This window comes from Talaromyces amestolkiae (assembly GCF_001896365.1).
Source record: "Talaromyces amestolkiae strain CIB chromosome Unknown scaffold15.1, whole genome shotgun sequence".
Taxonomy (NCBI): Eukaryota; Fungi; Ascomycota; class Eurotiomycetes; order Eurotiales; family Trichocomaceae; genus Talaromyces; species Talaromyces amestolkiae.
In genome coordinates this window covers 574,452-589,832 of record NW_024468051.1, presented here as the reverse complement: position 1 = coordinate 589,832, position 15,381 = coordinate 574,452, and the positions used below count along the sequence as shown (strand labels likewise).

Below are 15,381 nucleotides of genomic sequence, written 5' to 3'. Positions count from 1 at the left end.
CAACTAGAGTATGTCTAACTAGGTATCGTCCTTCGAGTTCCTCATTGAAGACGTCTTTCCCGAGTGAAAAGGCCAACCTTTATCCTACGAAGCTCGAGCATAAAGAGTCCACCTGCAATATAACTGAGACCTATATTATACATTAAATCAATGAGATTTTCAAAGCAACGAGGGACATCGATCAGTAACATACCAGCATAGAGCTGAGCGTCAAGATAGGGACGACCGCTGTCCGGTCGACGAAGTTGAAGGGCGATTGCCTCGGAGACTGTAATAACTTTGTCAGTACAACTGACCCACACGACGAGAGACAAGTCACCATACAGAAACATGGCGGGCCCGTAGCGATCCAGACTATTGCTAGTAAAGAAGGCAGTTCTTCAAGACCGGCAATTTCCGCTGAAAGTGGCGCAAGTGCCTATGGCGAAACATACAATTAGACCTGTTCGATGAAGATGCACAAATCGACTGAGCTTACTGGCCATATAGTACTATATACGTTCCCCACGATGAACGAAAATACCAACGTCGGCGCAAGCGATTGGGACGGAATCCAAAACACTAGACACAAAATACCACTGGCCATACTTGAAATAAGCGCAATGGTAAACCTCCCATACCGATCTGACGCAAACCCAGCACCAACTCGTCCCGTGATAGTAGCCAGGTTGATCAAAATAGCTGGGAGACTAGCTTCAGTCGCCGACAGACCCAAGGAACGCGTGAAATTCGGAAGCGAAGATATCAGAGTCATGTAACCGAGAAGATACAAAAATGCCCAAATAAGGAGTAGCCAGACATCCCAGCGGCGGAAGAAGCGAACATCAAAGGGATGCTGTTTGGGGCGCAGTTGGTGGTTTCGGTCACGTACGATTGTTGATGCAAGAAACAATGTTACGAAGCAGATGATTCCCTGAATTCGGAGAGCCCATGCTAAAGAGATGTTCTGGATCATAGGCGATATTGAAGCAGAGAAGATCAGACCTCCAAATCCGGAACCGCCAGCTGTAATTCCCTGGGCGAAGCTGCGTTTTTTCCAGAACCATTGACTAACTATGGGTACTGTAGAGACGTACAAAAAACCTACGCCGGCTCCGACCATGATGCCTTGGGTGATCATGAGTTGCCAGAATTCGCGAGCAAACGATGCAGCTATTAAGCCTCCTGAGATGAGGCCGGAGCCCAACAGCATGCAAGCTTTTGTGCCGGCATTTCTGGCTAGTATGTTCACGAATGGAGCTACCCAGAGAGCTGCTAGAAAGTTTGTTCCACCGACAAATGAGTAATCAAGTGAGCTGGTTCCCGGAAAATAGTCGTTGTCAAGGTAGAACTCAAGATAGACACTGAACGACTTTTGCTGTTGTGTTAATGATCATTTTTCTCTTAAGTAGCTGGGTAGACTTACCGAACCAACGCCCCAGGCGAACGCATTTATAATAGCGATTCCGCAAACAACGACCCATCCATAGCCTCCGTCAGGTATATCGTAGGCTGGTGAAATTGGCAGCGCCGTGTCTGCTTCAACGAGAGGCATGGGTGCGAAGGCTTCGCTTTCTTTTGATTTGAACTCCATCATTGCTGTCGAGTTGTTGAGTGTAAGACTATGCGAAAGATTTTGGAAATCATTTTTCGGCCGGAGTACCAGCACACTATTAACAACTTAAGCGAGCATGGGCTCAGGACCCATATCCGATATTTGAGCAACCCGATCGATATAGTTCATGTAAGGATTGTCGATCCCAGCAAGCCCCAATCTCGGAATGATCTATCTGTCACTGGATCTACGCTTGAAGAATCCTAGATCTACTTCAGCCGGTGCCCATGTGAATTCATTCTAAGAACGAAGTGACAGCGGCTTAACCGCTATCTAAAGTAGTCGTATATTAGACCCTTTACTCCTGTAGCCAGTAAAAAATATACTACTTAGGTAAAAAAAGTCGGCACGAAATCCGATGCTCTAGGTAGTGGATACACCCCACTGCATATTTAATTTTTTTCCAGACGGCCTCGGGGAGGAATATAAGAGGTCGCAACGATGTGAGAACTGCAGTCTGCATTATATGACTCAACAGTGAGAGATTCTTCATGGCAGTGATGGCACTTTGCTAAAAGCATGCCTTGCATCAAGAATGGAGGTTGATTTGGCGGCTCACGGACAAGGCATGGTAACCCTAGGGTTAAGAGTGGTCGGCATCGATGCGACACTAAGCCTAAAACGACAGGTGTGGGACCTCAGGGCTAAGGCATCCAAGGGACCCTGGCAAGTGCGGGGATGCGGCGTTCGAAATCTCCGTTGCAACTCTCTTCTTGTGGTCGTCTTGACTTTCGGTCTGAACAGCTCGACTGAATGCTTGTTATTGTTTTATTCTTTCTATACCCTAGTCTTTACTTTCATTGTATTGAGCTCATCAGTGACAATTCGTATCCGCCTGTTTTGACCTTTTGTTGATCGTTCTTGTTTGGTCCAAGCTCTTTTTGGTCCTGGGGCTTCCTCCCCTTTCCCTTAGCTTCTAATCAGCTTCACAGCTTGCGACAGCTTAATTCACCGTCAATTCGCTTGCCGTTGTTGTGATGCAACGTGAATAATCATTATTGAGAGCTGTTTGAATGATTTGAAATATCGTGGCATGATGCAGGCCCGTGTACTGCAAAATGAGGGTAGGTGATGTGACACTGCTTGCGCAGGTCGTTGGTAATGCACTGAAGCACCAGCTAACTCTCGGTATAGAGAAGCAGAGAGAGGTCCGCCGTCTAGTCGATTGGCTTGATAGAGACCTGTCCGAAAAGAAGCTCTCGTCGTCAGGTAAGCTTGAAGAATCGCATAGTTTGGGCAGTTTGATGTTTGGCTAACTAGTATGATTAGAGAAGGTAAAAATGATCCTGACCCTCCGTCAACATGGAACAACTCCAGATAATGCAGACGCCATATACTGCAAAGACGTACTTCTCCCATTCCTCGTCGCATTCCGAACCTATCTGACGTCTCTAGGGCATCGCGCTTCTGATAAAATACGGACTGGACGGGGAGACAGCTGATATTCGACGCGCCGCGCTGCGAACCATTGCAAACGCGCTCTTGCTGAAAAGTGACATGAGGCAGGTCTTTGTTGATACCGGATGTGTCGGAAAGCTGGCCGAGAAGCTGAGGGTAAACATGCAGTCGGATCTCTGATTTATCCAATCTAGCTGACGGTGTAACCCATTGTTCACGTGCAGACCGAGAACTCCGACGATGAGATGATAGTTGCCCGCATTCTCTTCCTCACAACATACGATACAGATTTGAGCTTCAAATCATTGATAACCGAGCACTATCTCGGTGAAAATGTTCATTATGTAGGTGATGCATATATTGAAGACATTCAGGATGAAGGATTAATTTTCCACCAGCAAATAAGGCGCCATTCAAAGCAAATTCCCAAAAGTGGAAAGAAGACACTCACAGCCATCGACGAATCGGCTCTTACTGACGTCCTGAAACTGGTTTTCAATGTCTGCAAACTTAATCCCGATCTAGCTGAAACATTCACCCAGTCGATTCCATATATGTTTAAGATCATCAGCCGAATTGATGCCCCCCCACAGCCACTTGATGGACTAATTGGATATCTTGTCAATGCTCTATCAACATTGGATCTCACAGATAAGCCGGGCAAATTCGAAAGCAGCCCGTTCTTTCCGAAATTCAACCCGAACTGCAATGTTGACAAGCTGATTAATGTTTTGGATGCGGCTGTGCGACATTACGAGACCAATGAGCTGGAGACTCGGATAGTGCCTCTGATTCAACTGCTCATTACCATATATGAACAGGCCCCAGAGGGGCCGAGGAAGTACATGGAATGGCTTCTTCTTCCTGAAGATCAAGATCGCAGCGTCCCTATTGGAAGGAGCGACACATTGTCGTCCAAATTGCTGATGCTTTCTACAACCCCATCAGTGCATCTTAAGACCGCAATATCAGAGCTCTACTTTGTCCTTTCAGGAAAGAACCCCGAGAACCTGACGAAGAACATTGGATACGGATTTGCCGCTGGATTCCTCGCTTCTCGTGGCATAGAGATCCCGCGAGACGCGAATGAAGCTTTCGCTACAAACCGGAGCAATATCAACCCTGCCTTTAATCCAATTACTGGTCAGCGCTGGGATGCCGAGCCACAAGATACCGGCCCTGCGATGACCCAGGAAGAACGCGAGCGCGAAGCCGAACGACTATTTGTGCTTTTCGAGCGGTATGCTGTTTTCTGCCGTTTTCACAATCAATGTACTAACAATCTGACAGAGCCCGTGCCAATGGATTCATCGCCGAGAACCCCGTCGCACAAGCAGTGCGAGAGGGAAGATTTGAGGAGCTCCCAGACGACGCCGACAGTGACCTCGACTAAGACAGCTTTCGACCAGGAACCTAAAACCCTTGCAATAGTCCGCTTGTTGGCTTATTTCCATCTCTCACTTGAGGCGTTCGTATCAATTTGATTGAAATTGGACATCATTTATGGCGTGTATATCATCTATGCCTGCTGCTGAAAGTCTTGAGCGGCTGAAAGTGTTTATTCTATATTATCTAATACCCCGAAATACGTACATAATCTATTTATTTTCAATATATAAGTTTTCCTCCGAGAGATGTTATGGAATTAAATGTATGACGCACGGCGGGGCAGCGGCTAGTCAGCGTCGGTCGCCGCTTAGAAATGCCTGGAAGGAACGAGGGGCTGGCCGAATAATTTTTATCTTTGCCTACTATCAGTTAAAAACACCACACCCTCCGCGCTTAATACGTCCTTGCTTCACAATTTCTCAACATTTGGACAAATACATTTACTGCTGATCTGATCACTACGAAAAAAGTGCCCACCATGTCGAAGCCATTTGATCCAGAGACGGCGGAGAACTTGGAGGATGTAAGTCTGTAGCTTCTCTGGCGCGAACTCAGTCACTAACAATATTTGTTCTACAGATGGAGAAGCAGTTCGCTGTCAAAGGTTCGCCTACTACCGAAGACCTTCGACGCGAGAAAAAAAGATACTAACATTTTCTAGCCGTCGAACACCTCATGACATACTGGTCCATCCTCGAAAAAGTCCCCGGCTCCAAACTCCGCCTCACGAAGATGGATGACGAGATTCTAGAACACTTCAAGCGCGAGTTCCCAGACTTTGATCCCGCCGAAACCATAAATGAAGATGAGATGAAGAGCAAAGCAGGCAAGGAGAAGTGGAGGAATTTTATGAAGGAGTATGAGAAGACGATTAGTGATTATAATTTTGGGACGATGTTGAGGGCGAATCCAAAGACGGAGTATGATCAGGAGACAACGATATTTGCTATGCGCATGCAGTTCTATGCCGTAGAGATTGCTAGGTGAGTTCACCCACACAATATTCTACGAGATCGATCGGTTGTTGACAAAACTAGGAACCGCGCTGGATTGAACGATTGGGTATACGAGCAGGCTCAAGGCAAAAAGGCATAGAGAAGTTGCGACAATCTAGACCAGATCTGACGACAATCACCCATCAGACGAGCTACGGTGTCTCCATTACGGCCGAGTCAGCCTTAGCTTGTCAGATCGCTCTCGAAATCGACGAAGCGCGGGGACATGGCAAATCGAAGACGACAGTACCATGTCAACCCGCCATCGCACGATGCAAGTCGATCATGCAGTTGATTTCATATGTATGCTAGCTCATGATACCATGTATAATGACCATCACCGCATTTGAGTGATCTTTACTACCGTGAATGCATAAAAAAGCATAAAAGCTGCGATGCCGTCACGTGACTCTTCCACAACCTTGCGAACAAAGAGAACAATACTTAGGATTATATGGGCCGAATCATATTGTTCTTTCCTAAAATATCATATCCAGGCTGGTGCTACCGTATATTGGCCTTTCCATTTGTATCGTCAACCATGTTTACTCTCTCCAAGTCTAGGTCTTCTGCAGGCCATATCCTGCCCTTGCACCTCTATTTTATGTCTTCTAGAAATTCGACGGTTACTTTTACCTGTATGACGTTGTTGGAGGCACAAATGCTCTCACGTATTGAAGATGGCTGACACTCTCGAAAAAAGTATTCCTCGAGGAACGCCATCTTCACTCGAGTCGCCAACAGAATCTAACCATGATGACGAAAAGATCTTTCTCAAAACAAATTGGAAGTCCATCTTCCACTTTACGACAGTCTATCACGTCCCACTTCTACTAGCAGCTCTCCTAATCACATTCACCGCTGCAGTGGCCAGAGTTGTATTTGCGCTTTACCTAGGCAAATTGTTTCAAACACTCTCGCAATTCGGCATTGGAGCAATCACGGGCCCGCAACTTATCGAACAGGCGAGAGACAACACTTTTATTCTTTTGATACTTGGGGGAGCGACATGGTTGCTAGGATCAGGTTTCTTTTTCGTTTGGATTGTCTTTGCAGAATTGCAGGTCCGTGGAGCTGGTAGGATTCTGTTTGGGAAGCTGTTGACTAGGGATCTCATGTGGTTTGATATGAGAAAAAATGGAGTTGGTTCGTTCTTGTCGCATTCACAAAAGTAGGATTCCTCCATCAACTTTCATCAGGTTGAAACTAACAGTGTGTCCTGTCATAAGGCAATTACGCGAATTGCAGATCGCAACTGCCCAGCCCCTTGGAGCTTTCATACTACACATTATCAGGATCCTGGCCGGTATTGTACTCGCATTCGTCATTTCCTGGAGAGTCACTTTAGTGACAATGGCCGGTATACCGGTTTCCTTCATCGTGATATCATTCACTTCCTCGCGAATGTCCCCAATCCTCAAAGTACAACAATCTGAACTCTCCGAAGCTTCCAAAATCGCATACGACGCCTTCAAATCCATTGACGTGGTCAAATGTCTCAACGGACAGTCATCAACTTATGCTCAAATGATGGCGCGAATCAAGACGGCTGCTCGGTTGTATATGAAATTAGCTGTTCTCGTTTCAGTTCAAACGGCGTTTCCACGATTCATGTCGTTCGTCATGTTTGTGCAGGGCTTTTGGTACGGAAATGTATTGGTACAATCAGGAAAGACGACGCCAGGCGATGTCTTGACGACGTTTTGGGCTTGTTTGATTGTTACGCAGTCGCTAGCACAGCTGGTGCAGCATTCAGCTTCGTTGGAAAGAGGAAAAATTGCTGGTGAAACGTTGTATCAGTACATATTTGCTGATGCTATGAATGAATCGCAATTTAGGATACAGAGGAATCGGTATCCGAATCTCCATACCGAGGATATCGTCTTGAAAGATGTTAGTCCAGCGATCGTCGGAAAGTGGTAAATGCTAATTTGTTACTTAGGTCGTCTTTGCTTATCCATCCACACCCGAAAGACCGGTACTCAATGCTCTTAATATCAGATTTTCGGCAGGCAGGACAACCTTCATTGTCGGACGCAGCGGAGCCGGAAAGAGCACCCTAATGAACCTGCTGTTGCAATTTTATTCACCAACCTCTGGGGGGATTCTAGTCGGAGATACCCCATTTCAAGCGACTGACACAGCCTGGGTGCGCCAAAATGTGACTTTTGTCCAACAGAATAGCTACCTGTTCAACGAGACCCTTTGGGATAACATTGCTTTTGGGGCACGTAGCCCACGAAGCGTCTCCAATGAACAGATGGAGAGGAGTATTGAGATGGCAAATCTACAAGACACAATTCGCAACTTACCGAATGAGCTCAACACCGTTGTTGGAATGGGTGGAGACTTGCTCAGCGGCGGACAGAAACAGAGAGTCGCTATTGCGCGAGCGAGGATGAAGAACAGTGCAGTCCTCATTCTTGACGAATTCACAAGTGCATTAGACCCTGATAATCGCTCGACGGTTATGGAATCCGTGCGAAAATGGAGATATGGGATGACGACGATTATTGTTACCCATGACACGGCTAATATACTTGATGATGATCTGGTGTATGTGTTAGAAGCTGGAAGAGTGGCTGCTTCGGGGCTCAAGAAGGATTTGATAAAGGGTGATCAACGTGCAATTTTTGCGGAGGCAATTACTGATCCGATAATGGCCCGGCATTCACTTGGCCAAAATACGATCGAGTCGAAGTGTTTATCAGAGCAGTCCTGGTTTGACGATTCTCCAACCAACACGTGGTTTCCATCCTGTGAGAGTGATGGTACCACCGCCTTGATTGATAGCAAAGCGCCAGGCAGTCCGTATGAGAAAGATATCAAATTTTCACCAATACCACAAATCTCTCTTCGAGAGGTATTACCTATTCCCCGTCGCAAATCGCGGTCTGGGCGTGATCGATCGCCCAACGCAGATGACGAGAAGCCTCTCACATCTCCAGACACGCTCCGAACCTTTCTAGCAAGAGGTCATCGTTATAAGAAGCTAGAGTCGGAAGGAACCGAAACAATCACCACGACCCTACCGTTGCACAAGACATTGATGACCATTCCCAAAATTCTCAATCTGAAACAAAGAATCCTTTTAGGTACCGCAATAGCACTCGCATGTATCCATGCAGCCGCGACACCTATCTTCTCATACCTCCTCTCTCAGCTTTTTGACTCCTTCTACATTGCAGACCGACACAAAGCCAGCTCGATAGCAAAAAAATATTCCATATCAATCGTTTCGCTATCTATAGTGGACATCTTCATAACTTTTGGTATGTACTACATCCTGGAATACTGCAGCCAAACATGGATGGACAAGCTACGCGCTCGGTCGATGCAACTCGTTCTTGCTCAGCCATGTTCATGGTTTGAGCAGGAAGATCACAGTCCCCTTCAACTCACTATCTGTCTCGATCAACATGCCGAGGAAATTCGTAATTTGGCGGGCAAATTCGGAAGTTTTGTGATTATTTCCATCATGACGGCTTTTATTGCTATTGTCTGGAGTTTGAACTTGAAATGGCAGTTGACGTTTGTGAGTCTGTCATGTGCCCCGGTGTGGTATGGAGTGAGTAAAGGGCTAGAAGCGGTGAACACAAAGTGGGAAAGATTATCGAACGATTTGAATGAGGATATGGCGAATGTGTTTTCAGAAGCATTTATGGATATTGCGACTGTGAGGGCGTATACGTTGGAAAATCATTTTAGAGTTAAACTTGCGGATGTTTCACGTCGGAGGTTAGGCGTTGGGTTCAAACGGGGGATCTATACAGGGTTGCTTTTTGGACTTGCGGAGTCCGTTATCATTTTTGCGAGTGGTGAGATCTATTCACTATTGTGCTGAGTATATTCTTTACTGACATTAGTCCAGCAATGCTCATTTATTATGCGGCGGATTTGGCTGCCCTTGACGCAAAAGGAATCTCTAATATTGTGTCAGTACTCACAATGATCTTATTCAGTCTTGGATATGCAGTTTCCATGATGTCGTGGAGTAAGTCAATGTTCTAAAAGAACATCTAATCAGTCTTTCTGACGGTTCAACTTTAGTTCCACAGGTGAACTCGGCCAACGACACGGCAACGCGGCTCATCAAACTGTCCCGACTACCACATGGATCCTCGCACGAAACTTCAGGCAAACTTCGAGTCTTTGAGCCCGTCCCCATCGAATTTCATAATCTTAGCTTCCGATATCCATCACGTCCCGAAGCGCCCATTCTCACCAACTTCTCGTTGAAAATCCCCGAAAGCAGCTGCTCAGCGATAGTAGGAAGCTCCGGCTCAGGCAAATCAACCATCATATCCCTTCTTCTGGGCCTCTATGCCTGCCCCGACCCATCACCAGGACAAGGCATCACCGCACCACTTACTCTCGGGGGCGTCGATATCCGACAACTCCATATGCCTACTCTTCGATCAATGATAGGTTACGTTCCGCAACAACCAAAACTCTTCGCCGACACGGTCCGCGCAAACATCACATATGGACTTGACCCTTATTCCAGGTTCAATTCCCTCAAGAACGTCGAAGCCGCCGCCACCGCGGCTGGAATAGCAGATTTCATCCATTCTCTGCCGGAGGGATATTCAACGCTAGTCGGAGAAGGTGGACTCACATTATCGGGCGGCCAGGCTCAGCGTCTGGTAATTGCGCGCGCGTTAGTACGGCATCCACGGATTCTGATATTGGATGAAGCTACTTCGAACCTGGATACGGAGAGCGCGGAAATCATTCGCAGATCTGTGAGGAGGCTATTGAGTGCGCCGAGACAAGGACTGACGGTCATTCTGATTACGCATTCGATGGATATGATGGAGATGGCGGATAATGTGATTGTTGTCAACAAAGGGGGCGTGGTGGAGCAGGGGTCGTTTACGGGGCTATTGAAGAAGAGGGATGGGAGGTTGAGGGAGATGTTGGACGTTGGATGTTGATTGATGCTATTCTTTCAAATTTGTAAAAAAAAAAATATCAATTGATAGTAGCTCTGAGACATGCCCATATGCAGATTTATGTTCATGGACCATTGAACGTGCGGGCACATGTGACCCTGCAACCCTACCTACCTAATCAGTCGCTTTTATCAATCAGTAGACTACTTCGAAACGATACACATTACCTAGGTAGACTTTGCATTAATCATATATCTATCCATCATGTCTTTTATCCACAATCCACAATCTCAAATTATATTATATATGACAGCTCCCATGAAAGTCCAAGCATTACATGGGGCGCCACATGGGGCGCAGCGTTCAGCCCTGGAGTCTAAGCAATCGTCTCATCCAATCGTCGTCCCGCTGTATGATTTCACCAGAAAAGGGAAATGATTCGACGTTATTGCCGCAGCGACTGTCATGTCTGATCGACCAGCGAATAGACTGGGCGAGACTTGGCTTCCTTGAGGTGGACCGTAGATTATGCTTTTGACGCGGCGCTTTTGAGTATTAATAGATGAAACATACAACTCATTCGATTTGCATGGTCTGCCTGGCTGGCACTCAATGGTGTCATGCGAATAGTATAAACAAGAGTATCTGTCATCATTTCACTGCAGATAAAGCGGTCGACAAGCGCGCGTCATCCAGCTTACGTTTCGCGCGCAACGCACGAGCTGAAACTTAAGGCTGACTGGCTGGCCCGGAGACGGCGGGTACAACAACATTTCTATTGTCTCACTTGCCTTTGTCGATTTTCATTTTTACAACACTCGTTTATTCTTCTGAGTTCTATCTCTCGAGAAGTTGAGATGCAAATATTTCCTCGCGAATAAGTACTATGCCATCGTGATTGGCCCATCCGAGGCTCAAGAATGTACATTCCCAGCATTCCCGCCCGGCAGCTGCTGGCTGCTCGAAGCGCCAGCATGTCTGGCACCACCACCGCGGGCATCGGGGTGAGTTCTCTTGTTTGTTCTTGTACATATCTACTCAATCTTACCTATTGTGCTGGTGTAGGTCGCTTTCGCTGTCGGCGGTTCGATTTTGGCTTTCGTATTCATCTTCGTCATGGTTCGGCGGCTGCGCATTCGAGAAGCTGAGCCCAGGCTGCTGCCGGGGAGGTACATGAAGAACCTGTGGTGGAAATGGACACCACGGTCGCGAGGTTAGATTCTATGACTGGTGCAAAATGGAGCAAAGCTAATGGATCGAGTAGGAGGATTCAACCGCAGCAGGCAAATGACAACAACCCTCACCGCAGACCTCTCCTCAAGCGCAGGCCCTGTCTCGAACAATGACACCACAACCTCCAATCCACCCCAGCGTGGCCAATCAATCCGCTCCATAATCACATTGCCGTCTTATAGCCGCCTACCCAAAGAAGAAGAACAAGTCATCGCCCGCGAAGGCGAGCGCGAAGGAATGGACATGGTGGTTGAATTCCCGGAAACAAACGATGAAGAAGAAAACCGTCGTGAAGAAGAGATGGAATCTCTGTATCAAATCCGCTTGCGACGCCGCGAGGAACTCGCTGATCGAGACGAGAGGCGTCGATTGAGGCGAGAAGCGCGTGCGGCGGGTGATACGGAGCGTTTACAGCAGTTGAGTAGGGATAGTCTTGCAGTCAGAGCGGCGAATGCGGACAGGCCCAGTGCGAGTGCGATGTTGGCGGAGCATCAGAACCGAGGTCGACATCGGAGGATTTCGTCGGTTACTTATGCGGAGATTGGGCATGTAAGGCACGACGGGTCACGGATTCGTGCCAATTCGAATGATTCGGATCAGCGGCCGTTGCTTGATACGGCACGTCAGTCGACACAGTCGATTTTTACCATGCAAAGTCAGGCCCGGTCCTCTGTGTCGGGGATTAGTACATTGACTGCCAGTATACATTCCGGAGACGACGACACTCCACCAAGTGAGGTGGCGATCGAGGACGGAGATCTAAGTAACGCACATATTCCACCGCCAAGCTACGACTATGATGACTGGGGCGATGCTCCGGCGTATGAGAGTCCTATTGCAAGGACTCGGGGAGAAGCAGAGCATTCCTTGCTGTCGCAGACGCTCCCTCAGATTCGCATTGACACTGCCAGTCCTGCGAATAGCACGCTTGTTTCCCCGGCCGTTGTAGCTCCTGCCGCTCACCAACATGTTTGAGAGGCTCATGCAGCCAACGAGACGGCTTGACCGAGCTATTAGGTGACAAAGCATCAGAGGAAAAAAACATGACGAATTACGACAACTTATCTATGACCTTCCAAGGGTTCAGATATGTAAATCTTTTGAATCTATGCATGGCGTTTTTGGGTACATATGGATTGGATGGATACGGTGATACTGTGTTTGGCGATACAACATACTTTTTTTATACTCTACTTGTAATGATCAAACCCACTGCGTGTTTATACTGTTTTCTTTTTACTTCATGGTTTCGTGATATCAGCAGTGGCTATGTTCTTGGAAAGCGTGCTTTGATTATTTATGACTGCAAGATTGAATGAGATTAGAGTAGGTAAATATATGAAAAAAATTATCGCTATTTACTATTCAACAGAACTTGCCCAGAATAAGTAGCTGGTCCATAGGAACTGGATAAGCCAGTGAAATCTCAAAGATCAACCTATGTTTCAGAGTTTCAAGAGTGTAGAGAACGTAGCTGCAAGAAAAGGACAGCATCTTATCTAGCCACACACACACACACACACACACACTACGGAGTATATACCAATCATCTGGATCAACTTTGGGGAGTTGCTCTACGCCACCTGCCCTACTAGAAACCCAAGCCCCTGTCGATGAGCTAGATATGTACGTCGAAGGTGAAGGGAGTATACAGTATAGACACAGACATAATATAGCCTGAAGCAGGCCCTGGTTATTGTTGTTGTAGAACCTCTAGGCAGAAATCTAGAGGTGGCGTAGACTTTGCACTGCAATTTTAGTACCTTAGAGGAGATGAGCTACTAGGCAACTTGGTCCAAACAGTTTCTAGCGCACTGCAATCTTAGCTGCCTAGAGGAGACGGGCTACTACAGTAGACTTCAGACGGTATAGTAAAGCGCCGTCCTGAACTCATGACTTCTTGATATCACAAGAATTGTATGTGGTAATATTCAATGACAGAGATTCTCCAACTAATTGTAAAGTTTAATGCGTTTTGTTGAGGTACCATGTGTGAAGTGATATTGCTATTTTCTGTCCATCTTCATTTGCGATTTCTTTTATTGGATTTCTCGATGATGATCTGATATATAAGCTCGTAACCCGGAGCAAAAAAGTTGGACATGGCTACTTGTATCAATCTAATGACCCGTCACCGATGAGCTATGCGCAAATGGATTGTCCTCGACTTAGATCACTTCAGATGGCTGTTTCATGATTGCTGCTGTTGTTGATACAGCTCAGAATGTGCACAGGTCGTGGCCATCGTTGCATAATCGTGGTCCGAGATGATATGATCCATGAATTGTGTATCAAACGTGGCCGAAGACATTGCCTGTTCCTGCCCCAATGTCGCAGAGACCTCTCCAGTGTTGTGGTAGTATTCACTGATGTCCCTTGAAGGTCCTGGCAAGTATTGCCGATAAAGCTGCTGAATATGTGATTGATTTCCAGTTCGTGCATGACCATCATTGTAGGCCTGTGTCATGGAACTTTCATCGGGAATAAGACTCAGATTCGTGCATGTGTCATAAGTGCCAGACACAAAATCGGCCTGATACGCAAGAGACGAGTCATGCTCTGTCACATCTGAAAAGATTATTTCCGGCGGCATAAGCTGCGACGATACGGTCTCCGCGTCTCTTTCAAAGGTCGGGTGAGAAAATGCAGCAGATGGTATAGACGAAGTAATTGAAGGGGCCGAAGCTTGGAAACCCTCTCTTTCCAAGCATTTCTGTGACTTGTCGATAGATTGAGGACTTTCGCGTTTAGAATTGGAACGTGCAGGACTGTAATTGCAAGAATATTGCAGCCGTTTGCATCTTCCGCAGACAGGTTTATTCTTGTCGCATCGTACTTTGGAGATGGAGCACATGTCACAAGTATATTTTAACTTCTGCATATCTGTGATGGCTGTAAATTGATTGTTTGCTCAATTATCATTGTACTGATTTTCGGGAACGAAATTAATGGGACTTGCTAGCATGGCCATCCATTTTATACACATAGAGCAGACAAACATAAACTGACATCAATACTAACACAAACACACACTCATGTCTCAAACATATGTACATAGGTAGTGAATTATGCATTATTTCAGCCCTAGAATTAGCCCGCCTTGTATGGATCCGTGGAGGTCGCTAAAGCTTAGAGGCAGTAAGCTTCTATTCTTCACAATTAGTACAGATGATGACGACAAGCTATGTGCGAATCATTTATGGCCGTTGTGTTAAGTAAGACCGGGGATCATGTAGTACATGCCATCCTTAAAGCATGATTGGAGACCGTTGATCAGTCGGCGACTAAACCACTGCAGGGAAAGGCTTATCAATTAAGAAAGCCGTGTCATCAAGCTTTATTTGGGGCCAATGCCGCAGGCTTGATCACAGAATAAGGGACTAGCAAAGCATGTAAGGTTTAAGCTGCACCATTGGGCAATTCGTACAGTCGTTCGGCAGGGTGACAGGCCAGAAAATGTCTAGATTAGCCATCAAGATAATCACCCTTATAACGTGAATCCGTTCTTAGGCAAACTGCATACTTGATAGTTCTTATGGACATACTTACCCATTTCCTGTTTGGACAAAAATTGTTCAGCCCTATAGTGCTAGTCACATACTTCACTAGCTCAATATACTACTTCAGTCAAACTGCTTGCCCTAATATTATGCAAGAAGCTGAGTAGGTCAATCCAGAAAGTGGACGACGGATCGGATAGGATGAGGTTGCTCCGTATACCTAGCTAATTAAGGTAATCAAATGACTACGTCTCAAATCCCGAAGCACAGGAATCGGTGTAGACTCCTATAGCTGAATAGACGCAGATATCGCCGTGCAGAACTGATCCATCTTAATCGTTATTAATGTGCAATTTGATTGCAAATCGCGGCAACTA

At 46.5% G+C, this 15,381-nt stretch overlaps 5 protein-coding genes across 5 annotated transcripts; 4 read left to right on the top strand and 1 right to left on the bottom strand.

Annotated features, from left to right (window-relative positions):
- Positions 1 to 41: 41 nt before the first annotated feature.
- Positions 42 to 1,576, bottom strand: BHQ10_007423 (uncharacterized protein; the record flags this gene model as incomplete). Its single annotated transcript, XM_040880117.1, has 5 exons — positions 42 to 130; positions 194 to 360; positions 621 to 1,025; positions 1,077 to 1,351; positions 1,406 to 1,576. The coding sequence occupies 5 exons, from the start codon at positions 1,574 to 1,576 to the stop codon at positions 42 to 44; spliced, it is 1,107 nt and encodes a 368-aa protein (XP_040735926.1).
- A 1,076-nt stretch (positions 1,577 to 2,652) lies between these two features.
- Positions 2,653 to 4,385, top strand: BHQ10_007422 (uncharacterized protein; the record flags this gene model as incomplete). The annotated part of the gene is made up of 5 exons (XM_040880116.1): positions 2,653 to 2,803; positions 2,864 to 2,940; positions 2,990 to 3,148; positions 3,217 to 4,232; positions 4,283 to 4,385. 5 exons carry the CDS (start codon positions 2,653 to 2,655, stop codon positions 4,383 to 4,385), a joined length of 1,506 nt encoding a protein of 501 aa, XP_040735925.1.
- A 474-nt stretch (positions 4,386 to 4,859) lies between these two features.
- BHQ10_007421 (uncharacterized protein) lies at positions 4,860 to 5,476 on the top strand (the record flags this gene model as incomplete). Its single annotated transcript, XM_040880115.1, has 4 exons — positions 4,860 to 4,904; positions 4,961 to 4,985; positions 5,043 to 5,364; positions 5,419 to 5,476. The coding sequence occupies 4 exons, from the start codon at positions 4,860 to 4,862 to the stop codon at positions 5,474 to 5,476; spliced, it is 450 nt and encodes a 149-aa protein (XP_040735924.1).
- Positions 5,477 to 6,780: 1,304 nt separating this feature from the next.
- On the top strand, positions 6,781 to 10,313 carry BHQ10_007420 (uncharacterized protein; the record flags this gene model as incomplete). Its single annotated transcript, XM_040880114.1, has 4 exons — positions 6,781 to 7,269; positions 7,319 to 9,194; positions 9,248 to 9,370; positions 9,427 to 10,313. 4 exons carry the CDS (start codon positions 6,781 to 6,783, stop codon positions 10,311 to 10,313), a joined length of 3,375 nt encoding a protein of 1,124 aa, XP_040735923.1.
- Positions 10,314 to 11,191: 878 nt separating this feature from the next.
- On the top strand, positions 11,192 to 12,479 carry BHQ10_007419 (uncharacterized protein; the record flags this gene model as incomplete). The annotated part of the gene is made up of 3 exons (XM_040880112.1): positions 11,192 to 11,275; positions 11,337 to 11,484; positions 11,536 to 12,479. 3 exons carry the CDS (start codon positions 11,192 to 11,194, stop codon positions 12,477 to 12,479), a joined length of 1,176 nt encoding a protein of 391 aa, XP_040735922.1.
- Between the last annotated feature and the right edge of the window lie 2,902 nt (positions 12,480 to 15,381).